Source organism: Canis lupus, chromosome 1 (assembly GCF_048164855.1).
Source record: "Canis lupus baileyi chromosome 1, mCanLup2.hap1, whole genome shotgun sequence".
Lineage (NCBI taxonomy): Eukaryota > Metazoa > Chordata > Mammalia > Carnivora > Canidae > Canis > Canis lupus.
This window is the reverse complement of record NC_132838.1, coordinates 66,961,373-66,986,913: the sequence shown is the minus strand read 5'-3', so window position 1 is coordinate 66,986,913 and position 25,541 is coordinate 66,961,373. Positions and strand designations below refer to the sequence as shown.

Here is a 25,541-nt window from a genome sequence, read left to right as displayed (position 1 = left end):
TGGACACTTTTAGCAGCCTAGGGAATTTATCAGAGATGTTTTAAAAAGATGGTATGGATGTTTTTTACGGTACTCTTGAGAGCAAAAACTAAGTCTACAAAAGAATGGTTACACAAATCATACCATTTCCACATTACAAGAGATTGTGGAGCCAATAATCGTGCTTTGAAAACTTTCAAATGTTTTTTTTAAAACTTGATGATTTAATGTGAAATTTTTGAAAAGTAAGAAAACAAATCAAATGATGGTATTTCAGTTCTTTATAGCTTCCAGCGCCAGACAACAATGGGTGCTGTGTTTATTGATGGATCAATCTTAATACTGTTCTTTTAGGTCATACAGAGCAAATCTATCTCAACTTCTCTACCATTCAAACATTTGAAACGAGTAGTGAGAGCTACCAGATGGTCTGCACACTCATCCTCAACCCTAACAAAATGTCACCACTTGTCCAACTTAAACATTCTTGGTCCCACTAACCATTTCTCATGTGACCTTTCCTATTATTTATTTAATGTGTATTTATACATAATGTTTACTATCCACAGATCACTGCCCTTGGTGCTTTACAAAGGCGAGATGACCTAGTCCTCAGGCGATCTGCCGATCTGAGTTATCTAGAGGTTCAGATTTTAAGAACAAGGACGGAAAAAACAAATCAGGCTTGGGATCACTCCAGGTACAGAGTTAGAACCCAGCCCTGCTTTCCCCGTCCCGTACAGAGCTGTGGGCTTTGGATGCTTTCTGTGAAATGTTCGATGAGACAAAAATCTGGACAGTCTGAACTTCTGTCTTAATTTGTGCTGTAGGTGAGGAAAAATTCTCCCTTGAGAGTTTGTAAACTCAGGTGTGATTCAGGCAGTCTGAGGGATTTAATTTATGCTACTTGTGTGGCACGGGAATTGCCAAGCTGAGAAATAAATTTGCTGCCGTCCTCACTGGCAGAGTTCTGGGCTTCTGGCAAAACCTTTTCTTTACAGGGCTTACATTTCACCCAAGCTTTCACGAGTCCAAAAGTCAAGCAGATAAAATCAGGCCACAGATGACCTGATATCTCAGAATTGGGAAACTCACAAAATTAAAGCCTTTAAGTGCTTGAAGAAGGAGAAAGAACCAAAAATGCAGCAATTAACCAGATATGTTGCCTCCACATATTGGCCAGACTTGAAAAGTAAACAACTGAAGTTGTAGAAAAAAAAAAAACATGATTATTGAATTTAAACATTCAATGTGCTTTTTTTTTTTTTTTTTTCTTTCAATGTGCTTTAAATCACAGACGACATGTAGCTCATAAGAAACACTGGGGGACAGGACAGATGTAAATTAATTTTCTAAAAAATTGCACACAAATGCAAAGAACAAATATGAGAGAGAATAAGACACATGAAGGATAAAACGAGAAAAAATATGTTTAAAAAATGTATATATGTATATACCTGTACCTATATGTGTATATTATATGCGTGTGTGTGTGTGTGTGTGTGTGTGTGTGTGTGGTGTTACATAAGAAAGAAGCAAAAAGAAAAAGGAAGAGGCAATATTTAAAGAGATAATAGTTAATAAATGTTTATATTTAATAAAGGGCAAATCCTCATAATCAGAATATATAAAGGAAAATTCATCCACAACATATAATAGTAAAAATAAAGGAAAGCAAAGATAAGGAGTTGATTTTTTTAAAGATTTTATTTATTCATGAGAAACACAGAGAGAGAGGCAGAGACCCAGGCAGAGGGAGAAGCAGGCTCCATGCAGGGAGCCTGATGTGGGACTCGATCCCGGGACCCCCGGGTCACAGCCTGAGCCAAAGGGAGACACTCAACAGCTGAGCCACTCAGGTGTCCCAGGAGATGATATTAAGAGCAGTCAGAACAAAAGATTACAAAGAAATAATAAGATTCACTGCAGACTTCTCAATCTCAACGAAGGAAACCAGAACATTTTCAAAGTACTGGTATAGATTAATGTCAACCTGTCATTATACACAGATAAACTATCATTCAGGAATGTGAGCAAAATTAAAACATAAGAACAGCAACCAAAACCAGATTTATTCTCCTCTAATAAACCCTCAATAAAGGAAATTCCAAAGTATATTTCAAAAAAGGGAAAACAGGGGCGCCGGGTGGCTCAGTGGTTGAGCGTCTGCCTTCAGCTCAGGGCATGACCTTCGGGTCCTGGGATCGAGTCCCACATTGGGCTCCCCGCAGGGAACCTGCTTCTCCCTGTGTCTGTGTCTCTCTATCTCTGTGTCTCTCAGGAATAAAATAAATAAAATCTTAAAAAAAAAATACAATTGCAAATGATGACTTTAAACATAGCATTCATAACATTGACTGAAAAAATAAAAATACCAAAGAGAAATAAAATGAATTTAAAAAAAACTAATAATATAATCTTAGTGGAGACAATAAGAACACTTTATTGGAAGATATTAAAGAAATAAATCAAGCACATGCAGAAGATTTTCTGACATAGTAAAAATGTTTATTTTTAAGTGAACTCTACTCCCAACATGGGGCTTGAACCTTGAATTCACAACCCTGAGATCAAGAGTCACATGCCCTACTGACTGAGCCTGCCAGGTGTTTCAGGAAAGATGTTTATCATCATGTCTAACCTAAATATTTAATGTGATCTCCTTTCCAAATCATGTCCAAGATTTTTCTGCAACTTGACAAAGTGGTTTGAAAATTTATATACAGGAGCTAATAGCCAAGAACAGCCAAGACGAGTTTGAAAAAGAATAGGATGGAAGGATTTGCCCACAACAAAGGAATACTACTATATTATCGTTATACATATTATATAATATTATTATAAAGCAATAATAATTAAAACATTGTGTGGGCTCAGAAAGAGACAAAAGACCAAGGAATAGAATAAGCCCAGAAGCAGAACCACAAATAAACAGAAACTTCTTATATGGCAAATGGCATTGCTAACTGACAGAGAGAATATGGCTGATTTAATAAGTGGTGCTATATAATTGGTTATAAATACAGAAAAATAAACTATATCCATATGTCATACCACACACAAAAGTCAGTATCATATTAAAACTCTTAAATACGATAAGGAAATGCATAGGAGTTATGACCTGAGGACCAAAAAGAATAAAAAAAAGTAGTCTGACTTATTGAAGTAGTTAAAAAAATCACATACAGGGACAAGACATTTGCAGCAGAACAGGAGTCCAGCTCCTGGTTCAAACCCTACATGTGGTTTTTCAGGCCTGACCACAGGCAATTACAAAAGCTTTCCCAACAGGCCTTCTGGAGAAAACTGCCTTCCCCATATCAGAGGTGTGCATCCTGCGCATGGTGGCCTCCTGGCCCCCGAAGGGAGCTGCAGTCAAGGGCTCAGACCCCGCTGGGTGGGGCTCTCTGAACCTGTGCCTTCGTTCCTAGGTCTCTGATCTGAGGACTAGGGTGGAGGTGTTCTTCAGGTACGTCGGCAGAGACCACCTTGTCGGGGGAAGGGGTAAGCCCAGAAGACACCTGTCTCTACTCTGCCCTGTACTTTCCTCCCCCTAAGCCTCTGCCCACCCAAGTTTCATAAAAGCTGTTGGAGCATTTTGTTTGCTTCTCCTTCCACAGGAAGACAAGGCCCATGTCTAGGCCGACCTTCCTGACCCTTAACGGATGTACCTTCCCACAGGGAAAAATAGAAGGGAGGTTGAGAAGTCAGCGCTTTCTTTCTCCAGTTGTAGCCTCTCACTCATACCATGGCAGTAAGTCATTAAGTAAAAAATAAATAAATAAAAAATAAACAAATGGGGTACCCAGGTGGTTCAGTGGTTGAGTGTCTGCCTTTGGCTCAGGGTGTGACCCTGGGGTCCTGGGATCGAGTCCCACATCGGGCTCCCTGCATGGAGCCTGCTTCTCCCTCTGCCTGTGTCTCTGCCTCTCTCTGTGTGTCTCTCATGAATAAATAAATAAAATCTTTTTCTTTTTAAAGTAGCTCATTAAGTGCCCACCTTTCTCATTTTGGGGTTCTTGTTTTAATTGGCTACTCTGATGCACAATAGCTAGGCACACTCTTCTAGCTCTGTCGAGCCCCTGACAATACATAATTGACCAATGGCTAATACCCAGAACATAAAATGTTTTCCTACAAATCACGAAAAGAAAAAAAATTGGGAAATAGGGAAAGAATACGAACAGACAGGTCACAGAGAGGAAAAGAAAGGGCAGTAAACCCATCAAAGATGCTTAAACTTTTCACACCAATGAGACAGACAAAAGTTAAAATTTGATGATATAAAGAGTTGGCAAGGACGTGGATAAATAGGAGCTCCAATATGCTATTGGTAGAAGTGCAAATATGTGCTATGACTTTGGAGAACAAGAATCCTAACTGTTTTGAGGTACAACATAAGCACCAACCAACACCATGAATTTTGTAAACAGTGCACTCTCAGTTACATGGTAATTTGAAGGAGTCATTTATGATTAAATAAAAGAAAGCATCATAAATGCTGGGCTTGTGTTGCCAGGAAATCTTGTCCCTCTTTGTTTAGGTTTTATTTTCTTTTCTCTTTTCCACTTAAGGCATCATGGTCATCAGTTTACTTTGTTAGAAAACCCAATTAAGGGATCCCTGGGTGGCGCAGCGGTTTGGCGCCTGCCTTTGGCCCAGGGCGCGATCCTGGAGACCCGGGATCGAATCCCACGTCAGGCTCCCGGTGCATGGAGCCTGCTTATTCTCCCTCTGCCTGTGTCTCTGCCTCTCTCTCTCTCTCACTGTGTGCCTATCATAAATAAATAAAAAAAAAAAAAAAAGAAAACCCAATTAATGTTACTATGGCTAATATGGTTTAAATCTAAGGAGAGATAATCAGAGATTTGTTTATATTTTGTTGAATTTTATCTTTTTTTTTTTTTTTTTTTTTTTTTTTTAAATGATTTTCCCAGGTTCACAAAGCTAGTGGTTTTCAGGTGTGTATCAGAACCCAACAATCCAGCTCTGGAGCTTTTGCTCTTTTTTTTTTTTTTTTTTTTTTATGAGAGTCACAGAGAGAGAGAGAGAGAGAGGCAGAGACACAGGCAGAGGGAGAAGCAGGCTCCATGCACCGGGAGCCCGACGTGGGATTCGATCCCGGGTCTCCAGGATCACGCCCCGGGCCAAAGGCAGGCGCCAAACCGCTGCGCCACCCAGGGATCCCATATTTTGTTGAATTTTAAAGTAAACTAAAACTATTGCTCAGAATTCTTTATCTTTTAACAGAGGCCATCCTATAATCATCTACATGTTTGAAGTCACCGTTAGTCTACTTAATTCATCATAAAGAGACACTTCTTATATATGGGTTTCAAATTTGTTCATCAATATATAATCTCATTTCTGGTGTTCCAGTTTTTAAAGAGTAGGAGCGAGCATTACAAATCTAATAAAAAAAACTTTAATCCCTATTGAATAGAAGGAAGTTTGAGCCATAAAGAATCTATATCATAATCTTTCCAATTTTTTAATAAGCACCTCAAACAGATAGGTTTTTCATAAACAATATACTAGATGAATATAATTTTTAAAATCGAACTGATGATATAACTGATGATACATAACCAAGGAGGAAGGAATTCAAGGAAAGTGCATTTAATGGGATGAAGGCAGTAATTTTTTATTGATAAAATTCACAAGGAACAGCGTGTGTGTTTATCAGTTATGGAGTAATCTGTATGTATTAAAAAATACTGCATTAAAATATATGATATCAAAACTATTTTAACTGAAAGGAAAACCACCCAAAACACAATGCTAATAGAAAATATAAACATACCTTTCAGTCCTTGATAGATAAAGTAGGCAGAAATGATACCTAGATAATCTGATAATATAACTAATAAAATTTATTAATTTCCCCAAATCTGTGCCATATAAACAATACAACTTACTTCTTAATAACCATGGAAAATTCACAAAACTTGATTATTGGGCCACAAAGGAAGTTCCAAATTACAAAAAAACACAAATGGGGATGCCTGAGTGGCTCAGCGGTTGAACGCCTGCCTTCGGCCCAGGGCGTGATCCTGGAGTCCCAGGATCAAGTCCCGCATCTGGCTCCCAGCATGGAGCCTGCTTCTCCCTCTGCCTGTGTCTCTGCCTCTCTCTCTCTCTCTCTCTCTCTGTGTCTCTCATGAATACATATATAAAATCTTTAAAAACAAAACAAAAAACAGAAATGGCATAGGCCATATTCTCTAAATATAATGCAATAAAACTCATGTAATAATAAAGATAAAAAAACACTTAAAAATTTAAGAACTCAGGGGTTTCATAACATTTTCATCCAAGAAGTCAAACTTGCACTTAAAAATTAAAGCAGCGAATCTTTATAAACATACTTTCTTAAACCCCTAAATAAAATCCAACAAAATTAATTCGGTCATACGCCAAAAGTAATACACTTATTTTACGTGGCTCTAATCAAGGAATACTAGAATAGTTTAATATTAGAGTACATATTCATATAATCAATTCAATCAGTAAGTCAAAGCCAAAAATATATAATTATTTCTCTAGAAACCAAAACAAAATTCAATAAAGTCCAAAACCCATTTCTGCTGAAAGACTCTTCACAATAGAATAAAAAGTTATTTTCTGTCCATATTTCCTCCTCTCCATACAGTATTCCTATTTCTGGTATAAGCAAGGTATTTTATTGTAGACTAGCCCTCTTACCAAGAACAGTTAGAAAAGCTGGCTAAACTTCCACGGTGCATCAGATAAGCCCTACAACATCGGGGCTGAGTCATTTCCCTGGGGCTGGGAGGCCAGGTCCCCTGAGTTCCCTTCTGAATCCCACCGTGGCCTCCTGCAGGATGGTTCCAAGTCTTTCTCCTCAAACGAGAGAAAACCTAAGGCATGCACTTCCTTGAACTAGAGCGGTGCACCCTTCCTTCCCTCCATCCTCGAGAGAGGGGCAAGAAGAATGTTGACCCCATCATCTGAAGCCTTTGGGGAATGCCAGGACGCCCCAACCAAGCCTGCCGCACAGATCAGAGCCAGATCAAGTCACAAGTTCCATATGAGGGAAATGAATACTCACTACTGTCAGGAGCACATTTTTTTTTTTTTTAATTTCCTAAATATTCCAGAAAAAAACCACCTGGAAAGTCCCCTCTGATCTGGCTTAAACGCACACTGTATCCCGATTTCTTTTTTCTTACCTCCAGGCCTTGCTACATAAACCTGCCAGTGTTATTAATGCATCTCCCTCCGTTCCTCGCTTTACTAAATATGGGAAGACCAGAGAAGCAGGTCCTTAAAAGAAGCAAATGTTATTGCTGTTGAAGGAGGAACAGCTCTGCTTTTCCCTTTTCCCTTTTCTAATGCTCCGGGTGCTGCACGCCTTCCGCAGGAGAGTATGTGCAAAAGAAAAAAAAAAAAAAAGCTAGGTCTATTGAATGTTCAAAAAAACCACCAATCTATAGAACAGAAATGTACTTTCCCCAAATCTTACGAAATATCTGGCCCTAATAAAGAGCTCTCGAAATCCGTGTTGATGGTAGACCGACATCCTCATACTGTTGAGCTCAAACTATGTTGGTATGTAAAGTCTTTAAGTTATTTATGTTTCTGCTCACATCATTGCCTTTCATGTCCAAAAGCCGTAAATACGTTGGAAATGACAGGTGTAAGTGGATTCAGAAGTCTAATATTTGGCATCGTGACCCAGACTGTCTAGTTGGTGGACCCAAGTGCCATTTGTCCCTCTGCCCCCATCGTGGTTGTTGTAGGCCGTCCTTCCCTGTGCTGCTGCTTCTCTCTCCTGGTTCTGAGGCGAATGGGACTGGTGCCTCAGTTTCCTCATGGCAGTCTTCATTCACTTCTCTCATGTTTACATCACCAAGCTGCCAAGTAACAGCTTTTAAATTTATGCCTTTTTTTCTCCTTCCCTCCTCCCTTCTTTCTCTCCCTCCGTTCCTTTCCTTCCCTATTTCCTCCCTTCCTGCCATCCTTCCATCCTTCCTTCCTGCCACTAAATACATCACTAAGTCCAGGGCTGAGCTTTTAAATTTTTCTCTGGTGTCAATCCCTCAACATCAATGTTTAAATTCCATCAAAAAGATGATGATGGTGTTGAAAATGGAGACACAACGGTGTTGTTTCGTGACCTACATGTAATCTGAAAAGATTTGAAATTGAAGGCATGATAAGCTCAGCTCATATTAAATTAGGAAAAGTGTGTTGTTCTTTATAAAACCTACCCAAAGGGGACGGCTGGGTGGCTCAGTGATTGAGCCTCTGCCTTCGGCTCAGGACTTGGGATGGAGTCCCACATCGGGCTCCTTGCAGGGAGCCTGCTTCTCCCTCTGCCTGTGTCTCTGCCTCTGTCTCTGCCTCTCTCTGTGTGTCTCTTGTGAATAAATAAATAAAATCTTAAAAAAAAATAAAACCTACCCAAAATAAAATCTTAAAAAATAGGAAAAAAAAAAAAAAAAAACCCTAACCATAAGTGGGAAATAGAAAACCTCTAAGAAATTTGACATTAACATACTGAGGGGCTGGAAGTTTTTAATAGTTAAGACCAAATGACCCCATAAACGAAGATCAATTCAATACCCAAACCAATTTTTATTTTTTAAAGATTTTATTTATTTATTCATGAGAGACACACAGGGAGAGGCAGAGACACAGGCAGAGGGAGAAGCAGGCTCCATGCAAGGAGCCTGACGAGGACTCCATCCCAGGTCCCCAGGATCACACCTTGAGCTGAAGGCAGACGCTCAACCGCTGAGCCACCCAGGAGCTCCCCAAACCAATTTTTGAAAGGGATCGCATTCCGTTTGGCCTATGTTTCTAGGAGGAAATCAATGTTTCATACATTGATTTGCAGCCTAAGGCACAGGACGTGGTATCCTACAGTACAGGATGCATTATCATTCACATAGGGTGGAATTGGAAGCACGGAGGAAGGGCAGGAAGCAAATCAAAAGGAAGAGAGAAAAAAGAAAGGGGGAATATAGATAAAGACATAATCAGGCAAGAGAGGGCAGGGAAAGAACACAGCGAGTATTTGCTGAGCCATCTAACTCAGCCACTCTTTTGGCCCCTTTTTGTTTTAATTTAACTCGCCTGGAACCCTGAGAAGTGGCATTAATCATGCATTTTTATAGAGAGAAATTGCCTTCCGGCTAGATGTGGCTACTTCACCCACCCCCTCCCCCTTCTGCCCTGGGGGTCGGCTAGCAAATGCAGCCCTTCTGCTTTTCTCCACTTGGCCTATGTGTGCAAAACGTGCGGCAGCTGGATCCGGGGAACCCTAGCTTCTAGGGTCTCTCTCCTGGAGCTGGCGTTCAAGGACCCTGCAGGCTCCTCCTCCAAGTAGGACTTTCATAATAAAAGAGATGTTTGCTCCCTATGGGCCGGGTTGCTCTTTCCCTGCCCCCCTCCCTCTCTCCCTCCCTGTCTCTCACCCACTCTCTCTCTTGCTCTCCTTCTCTCTCAGTTGATTCTGAAATTAGGCTGAAAAAAAAAAAAAAAGGTGCCATGGGTTGCTTGCTCTGCACCAGATAGCGATTGCAACGTTGCCTAGAAAAGAACCACAGCTGTCAGTGCTGCACAGCACTGGGCACTTATGTGAGTCCTGGACCCGCTGGTCAGATGCTGTGGCTCTGCTGTGTGTTCATTTTGAAATCTAGGCAAAAGAGGCCGCGGGCACCACAGGAAGCTCTGGCCGGAGTAAGAGTGGGGGAGCAGAGATTCAAACAGGAGGACAAACCAAGACCCCCCTGACTCTGGGAAGCCAACCAAGGGTCCCAGGAGGGACGGTGGATGGGGGATGACAGGCATCAAGGAGGGGGGCCTGTGATGAGATGAGCCCTGCGTGTTATGCTGTCTGTTGGCAAATTGAACTTAAATTTAGGAAACTGTACAATGAAAACAAAACAAACCAAACCCAAAAGGCAAGCCCTCCTTTTCAAGTGCATTTCAAGTTCCTGCCCATTTTACGTCTACTCCTACCGCCTTGACCAAGGTAAGGGAGCTGGGAAAGGCATTGCTTTTGAAGAAGGTTTTTAAAAGCAAATAGCAAAGGGGGTGGGTAGAGGGAGAAATAAGGAGGGCCAGTTGTTGAACCTACCTCACCCTTGCCCCAAATCCTCAACAATTGCAATCAAGAATTGAGAAATGCACGTAGTTCAGGAGATGTTGAGGGCTCCTGTAATTCTCCCTACATTAGCTAGAGAGCTTGATTTCCAATTCTCTGCAAGAAGCATGCTGCTGGATCCGTCCATACCTGCGCACCTCCTCTGCCTTACCTGAAGCGTCTTTTTCCCCCGCTTTAGCCCGGTAAGATGCCACTACTCGTCAACACTGAGACTCGCATGATACCCCAGTTTTAAGGGTCCCATGATTTCCTACCTTGGGATAATTTATAATTATAGATCTAATTCCTTTCCATTTCTAGTTCCTCCAGGCCAAGGGCTGTACAAGTGACTCTTGTGTTTGCTTGTAGGTAGCATAGTGAGTTTTTAAAAGAAAACAGGGGCGCCCGCGGGGCTCAGTGGTTGAGCATCTGCCTCTGGCTCAGGGCCTGATCCTGGAGTCCCGGGATCGAGTCCCACGTCTGCCCATCCTCGGCCTGTGTCTCTGCCTCTCTCCGTGTGTGCCTCTCATGAATGAGTAAATAACAATCTTTAAAAAAAAAAAAGAAAAGAAAAGAAGACAAAATACGTAGCCAAGAGTTTCTGAAATAGCTGTGGGCATCACGGTTGGTTAGTCTGGAAACTAGTGAATTTTGGAACAGGTGTTTTATCCATGCGACAAATATTTACTCGGCCCTGAAGATGCTGAGCTCCGACTCAGGGAGAGATGGCCCTGGGGACACTGTGCACACATGGGGGGCTGCCTAAGCTTCGGGGGATGATACCCGACTGCTTGGTGGGGCAGGGGAGGAAGATGAGCCACTGTGTAGACAGGAGATCTTTGTCCTTTCCCCTCCTCCTCTCGCTCCACCGCCACCTCTCACCCACCATGTTGCACAACTCCCCTCCTGGCGTCCCAGAGCCCCGGGACCAGGCCTGAGATGCAGGCAGCAGGCAGATGGGCTCAGCCACACCGCAGGGGAAGCAGCTGCAAGGACTCCAAGGCCTGGGTGCAAGGGATGCCCTCCTGGAGGCCGGGGCGGCCTCCCTCCCTCCCCTCTCCTCCGAGTCCTTTATGAGACCTGGGAAGATGCTTCCAGTTCCCCAGGCAATTAGACCCACCTTATCCCCCACCCCTCATCCCGTCGTGCACCTTAAGGAACTCGCTGATGAGGAATCCTCCTGGAACACACCGAGCATGCCTTACCTGCAAGGTACCTCTATTTTTTTACCCTCTCCGATGTGTGGTATGTGTATATATATATATATATATATATATATATATGCCACAAGGAGGTTGAATGGCCATTGCCTACTCTCCTCTAGAGACTCGGAAGGTGTTTCGAATTGCTTTGCAAGTCCAAGCAGAGCCAGCAGTCATTATAGGACTTTGATTTGTCCGGTTGAGTTTTAGGATAAGCCAAAGTGGAAATGCTTTAAAATTAGAAATGTAAACAACAAACTACTAAATGCCTTTGTGTGTGTGTGTGTGTGTGTGTGTGTGTGTGTCCCTCAATTGCCTCCGGGCTCCTGTTTTAAGTGTGTCCAGTGCAGCCGCGCACTGAAGCTGTGTGTAGATGCCGTGCTGCAGGTGTGCTAGCCTCTGGGTTGTACGTAGCGCACCTAGTTTATATTCTTGTTTAAATTACAAGAGCTGGAAAAAATAGGGGGGATCCCTGGATGGCTCAGCAGTTGAGCGCCTGCCTTCACCCCAAGGTGTGATCCTGGAGACCCAGGATTGAGTCCCACGTCGGGCTCCCTGCGTGGAGCCTGCTTCTCCCTCTGCTGCGTCTCTGCCTCTCTCATGAATAAATACATAAATATCTTTAAAAATGAATAAATAAATTAATTGAAAGAGCTGGAAGTTCTCTGCCCCTTAAGTGGATGGTAAGAACATTCCAGAGTAGCATTTAAAATATATTACCTAAAAGAATTTGGGTTCCAGAGAAATATTTTATATTGTGCAACTTTTTTACACACAGAGATCGTTTCCAGCTCATTATTTTTCGGTGCTGGCCAGATTATTTTTCCTACCTCAAGTATTGTTTCACTTTCTTCCATTCTCTTTTTGTAGGAACTCAAACGGTTATTTTCTCAAGACCATGGCAAGCAAAAGATTGAACTCCTAGCTCCCTTTCTCCCCACCCTGCTGCCTTCCTGCTACCCTCATAAAGGAGGCTAGAAGGTGGTCCATAAAAGTCAGGGAGATCCACAGCCAGCTCTGCCTCGGTGGTGAAAACAGATCTGAAAAACCTCCAGGAGCTGCTCAGATTGTGACTTTTAGAGAGCGCACACATGACTCTGCCCCCTTACAAATTAATGCATCTTTTAAGATTTCTGAAATTTCAAGATGCATCCTCCCTTCTTTCCTACTGACTTTGATCGCGCCTTCCAAATACGTTTGAGCCATTGGTCTGATTCATTCAAATACAAACCATTTGGCAGAAAAAGACAGGAAGGAACAAGTTTCCAGTTCAAATATATTTTTTAAAGATTTTATTTATTTATGAGACACACACACACAGAAAGAGGCAGAGACACAGGCAGAGGGAGAAGCAGGCTCCATGCAGGGAGCCCGCCCGAGGCGATCCTGGGTCTCCAGGATCACACCCGGGCCGAAGGCGGAGCTAAACTGCTGGGCCACCAGGGCTGCCCTCCAGTTAAAATAAAACTGCTTCAGCGCTCACTGGTTTACTCTGGTTCTATGAAGCCGCAACAGGTTTAACCTCCCCATTGTCAGCTTCTCAAGTTGGTTTCGCACAGTCTTTTACATATGTTCCACTTTTATTTTAACCATTTGGGCAGATGTTACTCGATTTTTGTGTGTGAGTTGACTTTTCCTGGATGACAGGAGGGTGCGTTGATAAGAGCAACTTCTTTTTTTGTTGTTGTTATTTTACCTTCTTATTCCAGAGCAAGAGATGACAGGTGCTTTGAGGAGAGAAAAAAAAGACCTTATGGCACATCTTATTCATCCATTCATTTATTCAATAAATAATAACTAAACACCTCTCATCCAGCAATTACTCAAATATAGGCATGGTCTCTGCCCTCATGAAATGTAGAGTTTGGCTAAGAAGACCTGTGTGTATTAAATATACACTCACAAGTGCATGGAGTGTGTTTATTAAATGTGTATCTATTAACTATCCAATCACAAGTGCACTGAGCTTTATAATGACGTATAAAGTACATTGGGTATCGGGAGCCAATCAGGAAAACAAAAACTACCCGAATGCATCTTTTTAAATTGAAATATAGTTGACACATGATGATGCATCAGCTTCAGGTGTACAACATGCTATGCTCTCCACAGTGTAGGAGCTACTGTCGGTTGCCAGACCGCACTGTTATAAACCCATGGGCTCTATTATACGACATTATCCAACTATGTTATAATACCATGGACTATATTATAGAACCACGGACTATGCTATGCATTTTATCCTCTTGCCTTACTCATTCACAAACGGGAAGCCTATATCCCCCACGCGCCTTCACCTATTTTGTCCATCCCCCATCCATTGTCTAACCCTCCGGCCACCATCAGTGGGTCTCGGTATTTATGACTGTGTTTCTGCTTTTTGTTTGTTTATTCATTTGTTTGTTCTGTTTTTTTAAGTTCCACATAAAAATTCTATCATATGAAAAACGACCTGAGTTTGTAAAACAGCAGGACTTTATTGCTGGAGGATGGTTACACAGGAGATGAAAAACTGGGGTGCCTGGGTGGCTCAGTGGTTGATCCGGCTCCCTGCATGGAGCCTGCTTCTCTCTCTGCCTATGTCTCTGCCTCTCTCTTTCTGTGTCTGTCATGAATAAGTAAATAAAATCTTTTTTTTAAAAAAAAAAAAGGAGATGAAAAACTAAGAAGCCCAACAGACCATCCAGGCCATCCAGAGGCAAGCAACACTGGCGAACCAGTGTTTCCCCCCTGTCTCAGCCTGAAGGGACAAAAGGTAGAGGCTGCACTATCTGAACACAGGGGGCCATCACCCCTCGGGAGCTGGAGTCACATTAGGAAACACAACTGCTGCTGCTCAGGGCACAGCTGTCAAGGAGATAGAACAGAGCATGTCAACCCTCTTCCCCTCACCATTCAGTTTCTCCCTGCTATTCCACATTGGCCCTAAACCAACTGGCAGTGGAGTTCATTCTTTTGCACAATAGAGCCAGACCTAGAAAGGAATTTGAGGGCAAATTGACTCAGGACCTGCACAGGAATATAAGACAGGAATTAAGAATACTGAACCCAACCCTGGGAATATAAACCTTGAACCCTCTAACTCCCTTTCTTTTTTTTTTTTGTTTTTAGATTTTATTTATTTATTCATGAGAGACAGAGAGAGAGAGGCAGAGACACAGGCAGAGGGAGAAGCAGGCTCCATGCAGGGAGCCCAATGTGGGGCTCGGTCCCAGGACTCCAGATCACGCCCTGGGCCAAAGACAGATGCTCAACCAGTGAGCCACCCAAGGATCCCCTGCTCACTCCCTTCCTCTACATGGACCTGGTTGTGTTGCCACACAGGCAGAAATATTTGTTGGCAGACTTAAAATGCCCTTTCTTCTTTCACTCAGACATAAATCTGAGTAAAAGAAAAAAAAAGTGGGACTTCTGAGTGGCTCAGGGGTGAAGCATCTGCCCTCACCTCAGGTCATGATCCCAGGGTTCTGGGATCCAATCCCACATCGGGCTCCTCTCCCACTGCTGTGTCTCTGCCTCTCTCCCTCTCTCTACGTCTCTCATGAATAAATAAATAAAATCTTAAAAAAAAAAAAAGAAAAAATGAGGTAGAAGAAGCTCTAAAAATGGTATAAGAAACCAAATGGAGGGAGCATTTAAAAAATATATAGCTCAGTATGCAGTACAGATACAAAAGAGAAACATAGCAATCATTGAAGCACTATAAAAAAATAATAACCCACAAGATTTGGGCTCCAATGATAACTTTTGCATTTAGAAGCTGGGAGGTCTTTGGCAATTTATTTAACTACTTGATCCCAATTTCCTCATCTATAAATGAAATCAGTGTCATGCCTTGTTCACTGGGTGAGCAGTCAGCTCTCAACTAAGTTTCTCAGGTGACAGTCTAATTCTACTGAATAGAACCTTAGTATAACATTTAAAATGTTATCATGCCAGTAGGCGAATCTTAAAATAATGGTTGAAACCAAAGAAGAATTTCGTCCTGATTGAGTTTCCTCTGCGTGAATCAGAAAGACTAAAGTTGTAAACATTATATCTGTGTCAAATATCAAAATAATTTTGACACACGATGTATAATTTTGAAATTTTTTTTTCGTAATTTTGAAAATTATGCCATCCTTTCCAGATCTTTACTGTAATATCTCCTGGTTATAAAACATCCCATGTCCTCTCTTTTTATGACTTTGATACTAAGGTAAGGGCTTTCTTCTGCTTTTGACTCCTTGCCATTAGGTACATAAATGACTCATCAGAAAGCCTGGTCTCATAATTTCTCAAGCTCCCTATTTCCAAAACCTTTCATCTTCACTTCACTTCAGTCTGACAAGCCTGAACTGCTCCACTTTGAAGATTCAATCCCAAGTCTCTACCTTTATCTAGATTCTTTCTTCCACATCGGTTTTCCTCCTCTATTTCTTGCACTTAAGCTTAGCCATCAGATAGCCTCTGGTTTCCTTTCCCCTTCTGGAATCTTTCAGTACATGAGGGTGTCTTTTGGCTTCTCTTCCCTCTCTATTTAGCCTAATTCCATGCTCACACTTCACCTTTGCTCTTTTTTTCTAGGACTTTTGAGTCCCTAGGCTCTTTAACCTTCCACTAACTTACAAAACCAGTCCATAAACTGATTATTATCACACCCACACTCTTCACTTCTATTCCTTAGAATATCTGATGTTACTGTACGTCGAGATAGTGCTGACTGAATATCATGAAATTCTTGCAATCTTTTCACCTCAATTTCAGGAAACGTAATTCTTTTCATGCAGACTCATCATCATATTCTCTGAAGAAATCTTAAGAAGTGGGACACCTGGGTGGCTCAGCGGTAGAGTGTCTGCCTTCGGCTCAGGTCCTGACCCCAGGGTCCTGGGATCCAGCCCCACATCGGGCTCCCCAAAGGGAGCCTGCTTCTCCATCTGCCTGTCTCTGCCTCTCATGAATAAATAAATAAAATCTTAAAAAAAAAAAAAAAAAGAAATCTTAAGAAATGTTTTTCTCTCCCTCCCTAGTCTCCCAGTCCCACAAGGGCTCCATTCAGTCTCAGTGGAAACTGTCTCATTTGACTTCCGTGGTTTTTAACCAATATTCTGAGGCTATTAATCCTGAGGCATCTCCCTGGCATGGCTAGACACACCTTTTCTCAGTACTGCCGTATACGAGGGTGAGCAGAATCTGGGGCAGTAGCTAAGGAAAGAGAAGAGTAGAGGTGAGTTGGCATGAAAAAGTAATAGGCACTGTCGGTGTACTGTCTCTAATTTCCACACACGTCAGCACAATTTGCCATACTTGGTTTTTGAATCTTTGTCAAAGAGCTCCCCTCAGGCTGCCAAAACTCACTTTGTTGAAGCTGACATCAGGTCAAGACGGTAGGAGACGGACATCCCCAGGGTCACCTATCACTGAGTCACTGGTGTGGGACTGTACATACTCCAGCTCTCCTCCTTTCTTAGAAGGGAGACTTCTTGTAGTATGGCTTTTGCACTGTTTTCCAGAGCTTTCCTGGGGATTAGGCTCTACTTTCCTTCTGTGGTAGCGTGCTTACTGACACCTCGTGCGCTTCCCTCCACCTCATCTTGTTCCTGGTGACTTTCAAAAATCTGCTTGCATTGAATCCTCAGACTAAGGCCTGCTTCTGAGGAAACAAAACAAAACAAACAAACAAACAAAAGGCCCTGGAAAATACTAATGTGCAATCCCCTTGTAGACATGAGAATCAATGCTTTAGCAAGATCAGAGCCATATTTCAGAATGTACTTTATCTGTCCTGTCTTCCATCTCAAAATATACTGTAATGCCTTCCTTTCATCAAAAGACACACAGTGGCTTTTCCAATTAATGTTTCCATCCTTTTCTACTTGGGGAAAAACTGCTGTTTCCCCCCTTGTCAAGCCTTCTTACTTCTTTATTACTTTCAACACCAAAATACATAGAGATTCAAAGAGATTGCCTTCATTACAAAATAAACCAAAAAACAACCCTCTGCCCCATACTTCTTGTCCGAGCTCTTTTAGCTACCCTACCTTGCATCAACACAGCTAGAAGAGTGGTCTATAGCCTTTGCCTTCACTTCATCACCACCCTTTGGGTTTTTAATCATTTTTATTCTTTCTTCCCGATTTAATTAAAGTTACTGTCTCAAAAGTAATCAGTTTCAGGAGTCTCATTTCTAGTATGGCCGCACCAGGAGTTTATGGATCCATCTCCAGCCAAATAAGCATAATTGGTAACAGTTGTTTTAAAAAGCCACAACTGTTTATTTATTTATTTTTAAAGATTTTATCCACTTATTCGAGAGAGAGAGAGAGAGAGAGAGAGAGAGAGAGAGAGAGAATGCATACACAGAAGCAGAGGGAGAGGGAGAAGCAGACCCCCTATTGAGCAGGGAGCCTGATGCGGGGCTCCATCCCCAAACCCGGAGATCATGACCTGAGCTGAAGGCAAACCCTTTACCAACTGAGTCACCCAGGTGCCCCCCCAAAAGCTACAACTATTAATGTATATGGCATTTGGCATAAGGGCATATAATAAATAAATACACATTTATTCAAGAAAATCTACTAAGACTCAGTAAGAAGAATGAGAATCTGGAGCATCTGAATCACAATCTCCTCCCTCCCCTCTTTGTTGATACTTAGCGTGAAAGAAACTTCACTCCAGACAAGAGCAGCCAAGAACATAGGGCTCCCTTGTGGCTTAACTGTTGTGCAAGGGACAGCCTGCCAGCAATTATCAAATACAATAGCTACATTTTATAGGGCCTAAATTCCAGGTGACTTCATGAGAAGTCAAAGCCTCCCTTCCCACCTAGCCCCTATTCATAGGACAGAATAGGAATGTTGGGGTCGAGAGACTGAGACTTTGATTTCTCTTCTATCAGGTCATCTGGAGGGTGGAAATTCCACTATGGGAGAGGCAGCCAAGAGGGCCAGAGGCTACCGCCTCTCATCAGTACCCTCTTCCTAAAAGAAGGGTACCATACTTAGAGAAATCTCGACTTCCAGTTCCACAGTTCAGAGATTTTTTTTTTCATAGAAGAAAAAGATAGGTCTTTACAACAGAGAATTCTGTAGGTCTCCGGAATGAACGAATTCTATGTAAAGCACAGCGTGGGAAAGCTAAGGGTGCTCTTAAAAACAATTGAGGTGTGTTGGGGGTGAGAGTGACAAATCAAAAAGTTTGCCAGTAAGTTTACCAGACAGAAACAGAGAAAGAGACACCTAAGAAAATCACCGTGGGGTCAGAGCAATCATCATACACTGGCTTCAGAACCACCTCTAAAATGAGGCCCAACTTTAACTGCCAAAGTGTGTACCAATTTAAGTTCAAGGGAATGGTAAAAACAAAAAAGTAGATCAACCAGCAATTAAAGGAGTCTAACATCTGGGTATGATCAGGGAAAGAGGCAGTTAAAGAGCGTCCTCCTAAACCATTATCATCCCAGGTAACTATTTGCAAGCACAAAGATGTGCCCTCTCAGGAGCAACATCAGAGACTTCAAACTAAAATACTACCACTAGTAATTAAATAAACAAGCAAACTACAATACTATGCACCAAATGGGTGAGAGAGAATCATATCAAGAGTTACTACAATATGTTATCTAAAATTTAAAGTCAAAGAAATATAAATAGATATGATATACAAAGACATAAGAAAGTGGCCCATGGGGCAGCGCGGGTGGCTCAGCGGTTTAGTGCCACCTTCAGTCCAGGGCCTGATCCTACGGACCCGGGATCGAGTCCCACATTGGGCTCCCCTCATGGAGCCTGCTTCTCCCTCTGCCTGTGTCTCTGCTTCTGTGTCTCTTATGAATAAATACATCTTTAAAAAAAAGTGGCCCATGTACAGTTAAAAAAAAAAAAAGAAAGCAACAGAAACTTTGAGGGTCCAGATGTTGACTATAGCAAAGACTTCAAAGCAGCTATCATATCTTTGAAGAATTGAAGGAAATTATGTTTAAAAATCTATAGGAAGGCATGATAATGTCTCTTCAAATAGACATTATCAAAAAGGACAAAGAGGAATGCCTGGGTGGCTCGGCAGTTGAGTGCCTGCCTTCTGCTCAGGGCGTGATCCCAGGGTCCTAGGATCGAGTCCCACATCAGGTGCCCTGCAGGGAGCCTGGTTCTCCCTCTGCCTGTGTCTCTGTCTCTGTCTCTGTGTCTCTCATGAATAAATAAATAAAGTCTTGAAAAAAAAAGGAAAAAGACATTCTAAAAATAAAGATGGAAATTATAAAGTTGCAAGCACAATAACCAAATATATATATATATATATATCACTACAGAGCTCAACCATAGATCTGAACTTGTGGAAGAAAGAATCAGCAAACATAAAAGAAAAGTTGGTAGATTAAACAACCCAAAAAACTACTGAGGATGTGGGAACCCTCTTACACTGCTGGTGGGAATGCAAGCTGGTGCAGCCACTGTGGAAGACAGAGTGGAGAGTCCTCAAAGAATTAAAAATAGAGCTACCCTAGGACCCAGCAATTGCACTACTGGGTATTTACCCCAAAGGACACAAAAATACAGATTCAAAGGGATACACATGCTCCAATGTCTATAGCAGCATTATGAACAATGGCCAAACTATAGAAAGAGCTCGAATGTCCATCAACTGAACAAAGAAGATGTAGTATTAAAAAAAAAAGAAGATATACATATATATATATATATATATATAGGGATATATATATATATATATGGGGATATTGCTCAGCCATCAGAAAGAATGACATCTTACCATTTGCAATCATGTTTTTGGAGCTGAAGTGTATTATGCTATGCAAGATACGTCAGTCAGAGAAAGACAAATACCTTATGATTTCACTCATATGTGGAATTTAAGAAGCAAAACAGATGAACATATAGGAGGGGGGAAGAAAAAGAGAGAAAAGGGAACAAACCATAAGAGACACACATATATATACATACATATATAATGTTTTTGTTTCCTTTGGATGTATTTCTAGAAGTGAAATTGCTGAATCAAATGGCAGTTATATTTTTTATTTTTATTTTTAATTTTTTGAGGACCCTCCACACTGTTTTCCATAGTGGTACAATGTTTTCCATTTACCTATTTACAGGTCCACCAACAGTGCCCAAGGTCATGCCAGCAGGCTGTCTCTGGCCTTTTGGATGATGGCTATTCTAACCTTATAGGCATGAGGTGATAGCTCACTGTGGTTTTAATTTGCACTCTTTAAAAAAAAAAAAAAAAGATTTTATTTACTCATGAGAGACACAGAGAGAGAGGCAGAGAGATAGACAGAGGGAGAAGCAAGCTCCATGCAGGGAGCCTGATGTGGGACTCAATGCCTGGACAAGGATCACACCCTGAGCCAAAGGCAGACACTCAACCACTGAGCCACCCAGGCGTCCCTAATTTGCACTCTCCTAGTGCCTAGTGATGTTGCATATCTTTTCATGTGCCTATTGGTCTTTTGAATATCTTCTTTGGAGAAATATCTCTTCAGGCATTCTGCTCATTTTTGGTCTTATCTGGATTTCTTTTTGTTTTTGTTTCTGTTTTTGCTACTGAGTGGCATAAGTTCTTTATATATTTGGGGTATTGACCCTTTCCCAGATACATAGGGTGTGTATATTTTTTTTTCTCCTTTTCAGGTTGTCTTTTCATTTTTTTGATGGCTTCTTTTGTGTGCAGAGGTTTTTTAGTTTGATGTAGTTCCACTTGTTTATTTTTTATTTTGTTGCTCTGCTTTAGGTCTCATATTAAAAAAAATTACTATGAAGGTCCTTGTCTTTTTATGCCAGTGTCATACTATTTTGCTGGCTGTAACATTACAGTACAGGGTTAAATCAGGAAGTGTGATGACTCCTGCTTTGTTCTTTGCCAAGATTTCTTTGGCTATTTGGGGTCTTTTGTGGTTCTATGTAAATTTTAGGAGTTTTCTTTCTTTCTTTCTTTCTTTCTTTCTTTTTTTTTTACTTCTCTAAAAAAATGCCATTAGAGTCTTGATAGGGACTGCATTAAATCTATAGATGGCTTTGGGAGTGTTGATACTTTAAGAATTATTAATTCCATCAGTCCATGAACAGAGGATACTGTTCATTTATCTGTGACTTCTTTAATCTCTTTCATCAATGTCTTGCAGTTTTTAGAGTAGAGATCTTTCACGTCATTAAATTTATTCCTAAATATTTTATTATTTTCGATGCTACAGGATATAGAATTATTTCTTTTTCAGAAAATTTGTTTTTGGTATATAGAAATGGTACTGATTTTTGTATGCTAATTTCATGTACTGCAGCTTTGCTGAAGTCATTAGATCTAACAGTTTTGCCAGATGGTTAAGTCTGGAGCTGGATGATGAGCAACCACTGACAAAATCAGTTCTTCTCGGCATTGTAGGAAACAACCACTGGAATCCCTAATCAGATTTGTTGCTCAGCCCTCCACTCCCACTACAAAATCAGTTAAAGTTAGCAGCATTCTTTCTCTGTCCCCTGCTTCTTTGGTACACACGCTATCCATTAGAAAGCAAGGGAAAATTTTCCCTATAAGTTCTCTTATGGGCTGATTCCTAACAGAAAATAGGATGCAAGTTTCTTGCATTCACCTATTTTGCTCTTACTGTGTGATCCCCAGTCTGCAACACCCTTCTTCTAGCTCCAAGTCTGTCTTTTTCTGGTATTAAACCATTGGTCAGTAGCTTATTGGCTTTCCTTGTCTGTAAGTTTTTTTACACAAAAGACTCCACAAAGCCTGGCTCATTTGTCCACCCCAAAGTGGATAAAAATGGGCAACTGAGAAGACCACATAACCACCAAGAAATGAGCAGAGTATAGTAGCATCATTCCTGTTAGCCTTAGAGGAGAGTTTTAGGGATGCCATATATTGACATCTTATTAGGAGAGGTGTCCAAAATACTTAGTAAAATTGTATTAAGCTTCTTTGGTTGAACATCTACTCAAAAAGAAATATCTGCACTTTAGCTGAAGTATCTTAAAAGCATACGACTCTCCAATATCCTACTCCAGATCTAAGTGAATCTAGCAGTGAAACCATACTTTGTGGAAAAGTGCCTCTTCCACAACAGCTGAGAAACAACTAAGAGCCTTCAACCAAGAGCCTGCATAAGTTCATGCATAATGATTTAGTTGGTTGGTACACTTTCTGGGTCCTGACTACTAAGTTCCAAGAACAAAGTGACTTGCTACTTTTGTCTCCAGGAATCGTCTAGTTGGGTAGTCTTGTTGTGTCTAGAGGCCATGAGCTTCACTTTGGCCGTGTCTTATTAGACCGTCCTGGGCCAAGAACTATGCAGATCATCCAGGGTAATCTATCTCAAGATTCTAAACTTAGCTACATATGCAAAGTCTGTTTTGCCTGTTAAGGTAATTTATTCACAGTTTCTAGAGATTAGAACATGAACAGATTTGAGTGCCTACCACACAAACACTATCTGCTAAAGGGTAAATACAACTCAGTCAAAATGTTCTTTGTTTTCCGATCATTTGTAATGTACATTGTTGGAGATCAAAATTGATTTCAAAAAGGTAACCAAATCATATATCGGTAATGCCACTTTGATGGAGTTCAAAAATTTCATGTATTTTAAATATTCTGAAATTAATTCTCAGCAGTTGAGTGTCTACCTTCAGTTCAGGGCGTGATCCCAGAATCCGGACTGAGTCTCATACCGAATTCCCTGCGGGGAGCCTGCTTCTCCCTCTGCCTGTGTCTCTGCCTCTCTCTCTCTCTCTCTCTCTCTTATGAATAAATAAATAAACTTTTTGAAAAATAATGATAAGGGGCAGCCCAGGTGGCTCAGCCGTTGAGCATCTGCCTTGGGCTCGGGTCATGACCCTGGAGTCCCGGAATCGAGTCCCCCATCGGGCTCCCCGCATGGAGCCGGCTTCTCCCTCCGCCTGGGTCTCTGCCCCTCCCTCCCTCCCTCTCTCTCTCTGGGTCTCTTATAAATAAATACATAAAATCTTTAAAAAAAATTCTGAGAACTCGCAAGTGACTAAATGCTTGTTAAAAAGATAAGGCCTAAAAAAAAAAAAAAAAAAAGATAAGGCCTGAATAGTTGGTCTGCACGCCTCAGTCCGCAAAGGCACATTGGGTTGCACCCCGACAGCACCAGGCCCCCGCCCCGCCCAGCCTGCCGCCCCTGCAGCCCGGGCTCAGGTAGCTCCCGCCCTGCCGGCCCCGCGCCTGCACCCCTGCGGCGCCTGCGCACCCCGCCTCCGCGCGCCTCCCGCCCCCCGCGGGCTCGGCCTCTGCGGCCGCGGTCCTCCCGCGTGACCCGCCGTCCCCACCCGATCCCGTCCCGGCAAGGCCCGCAGCCCGTCCCGCGGGTCCTGCCACCAATACTTTTCCCGCTCAATAACGCAGAAAAACATGTTCAAGAACTAACTGCTTATATATATATTTTTTAGATTTTATTGATTTATTCATGAGAGAGACACAGGCAGAGGGAGAAGCAGGCTCCGTGCAGGGAGCCCGACGTGGGACTCGATCCCGGGACCCCGGGGTCACGACCTGGGCCCAAGGCAGGTGCTCAACCGCAGAGCACCCAGGTGCGCCTTATCATTGTTTTTAAAAAATCTTATTTATTTATTCATAAGAGAGAGAGAGAGGCAGAGACACAGGCAGAGGGAGATGCAGGCTCCATGCAGGGAGCCCGATGCGGGACTCGATCCCGGGACCCCGGGGTCATGACCTGGGCCCAAGGCAAGTGCTCAACTGCAGAGCCACCCGTGGCCGCCCTGATTGTTTTTTTAAGATTGTATTTATTTACTCATGAGAGACAGAGAGAGAGAGAGAGAGAGAGAGAGAGAGAAGCAGGCTCCGTGCAAGGAGCTGGACGTGGGACTCGATCCCAGGACCTGGGGTCACGCCCTGGGCCGAGGGCAGATGCTCAACCGCTGAGCCACCCGGGCGTCCTTTATTATTATTTTTTAAAGATTTTATTTATTTATTCATGAGAGAGAGACACAGGCAATGGGAGAAGCAGGCTCCACGCAGGGAGCGCAACGTAGACTCGATTCCGGGGCCCCGGGGTCACGACCTGAGCCCAAGGCAGGTGCCCAACCGCTGAGCCTCCCAGGCGTCCCTGATTATTATTTTTCAAAATTTTTATTTATTTATTCATAAGAGAGAGAGCGAGGCAGACACACAGCAGAGGGAGAAGCAGGCTCCATGCAGGGAGCCCGACGCGGTACTAGAACCTGGGACCCCGGGGTCACGCCCTGGGCTGAAGGCGGCGCTAAACCTCGGAGCCACCCAGGGGTCCCCGTATTTATTTATTTAAATTAAGATCTTATTTATTCTCGAGACACCCAGAGACGGACGCCCCGCGGGGAGCCCGACGCGGGACTCGATTCCGCGTGGCCGGGGTCCCGCCCGGAGCCGAAGGCCGACGCTCCGCCGCGCCCCCAGCCCCGCGCCCCGGAAGTCAGCGCGGTCGGTCCTTCCATCCGGTGCCCTCCGCAGACCACCCCCAGGCCGGCCCCCCGAACGGGGAAGCGCGCCTGGGCGGGACTTCCGGCGTCGGAGGTGCCCGCGGCCGGGAGCCGGACGCGCGGGCGGAACGGACGGGCGGTGGCGGCCGCGCGCAGCCGGGCGGAGGGGAGCGGAAGGAGGGCGCGCAGAGCGGTAGTGGGGGGGGCGGGGGCGCTGTGTGCGGCGGTGGCCGCGGAGGCCCAGTGCCCTCTGCCGGGCGGCGCGGGGAGGACGTGAGATCCCAGAGTGTCACTTAAATTCTTTGCGTGGTGAGAGAGCTCAGCGGGGCCTCGCGGAGGGAGGGAAAAAAAGAAAAAAAAAAAGTTGCTGATTGCGTAATGACCCCCCCCCCCCGGTCCCGCCCCGTCGCGGTTCCTACCTCGGCCCCGAGCAGCCGCGGGCGCTGCAGATGCCGGAGGCGCGGACCCGGCAGGTCGCGCGGGGGCAGCCCGGGGCCTCGGTCAGAGGGGCGGCCCGGGGAGCGCGGTTGTGAAACCCGCGGGGGGCGGGAGGACCGCTTAAAAGAGCTGCTCCGGCCTGGACCTGCCACTGCCTGACCTGCGGGAGAGGCGGGCGGATGGAGCCGCGGCCCGGTGAGTGATGCTGCGGCCGCGCCCCGCGGTCCCCCCCCCGCCCCCCCCCGCGGTGGGGGCCTCGCCTCGCCTCGCGAGATGCGGTGGGAGGAGGCTGCGGCCGCGGCCGGAGGGGCGACGGGTCCCCCCGTGGGGGGGAGGGGAGAGGAGGGGCGGCCCGGGCCGTGACCCCGC

General features: G+C 43.6%; 1 protein-coding gene and 1 long non-coding RNA gene across 8 annotated transcripts in view; one reads left to right on the top strand and one right to left on the bottom strand.

The window, feature by feature from the left end:
- Window positions 1–11,281: 11,281 nt before the first annotated feature.
- ECHDC1 (ethylmalonyl-CoA decarboxylase 1) overlaps window positions 11,282–25,541 on the top strand; it is a 60,433-nt gene continuing 46,173 nt past the window's right edge. For 2 of the 7 annotated variants that reach the window (XM_072833470.1, XM_072833491.1), the window contains exon 1: window positions 24,930–25,043. Coding sequence is in view for 2 of the 7 variants with exons in the window: in XM_072833432.1 (XP_072689533.1) it covers window positions 11,290–11,305 (16 nt within the window). In the remaining 5 variants the exon portion in view is untranslated. Of the gene's footprint in view, window positions 11,306–24,892; window positions 25,368–25,541 lie in introns of those variants that run through there. The other 5 variants (XM_072833432.1, XM_072833458.1, XM_072833438.1 and 2 more) reach the window with 5 other exon arrangements.
- LOC140637228 (uncharacterized) lies at window positions 12,573–25,396 on the bottom strand. The gene is made up of 2 exons (XR_012034466.1): window positions 25,154–25,396; window positions 12,573–13,022 (listed from the first exon to the last, which is right to left on the bottom strand). It is a non-coding gene; the product is annotated as an uncharacterized lncRNA (long non-coding RNA).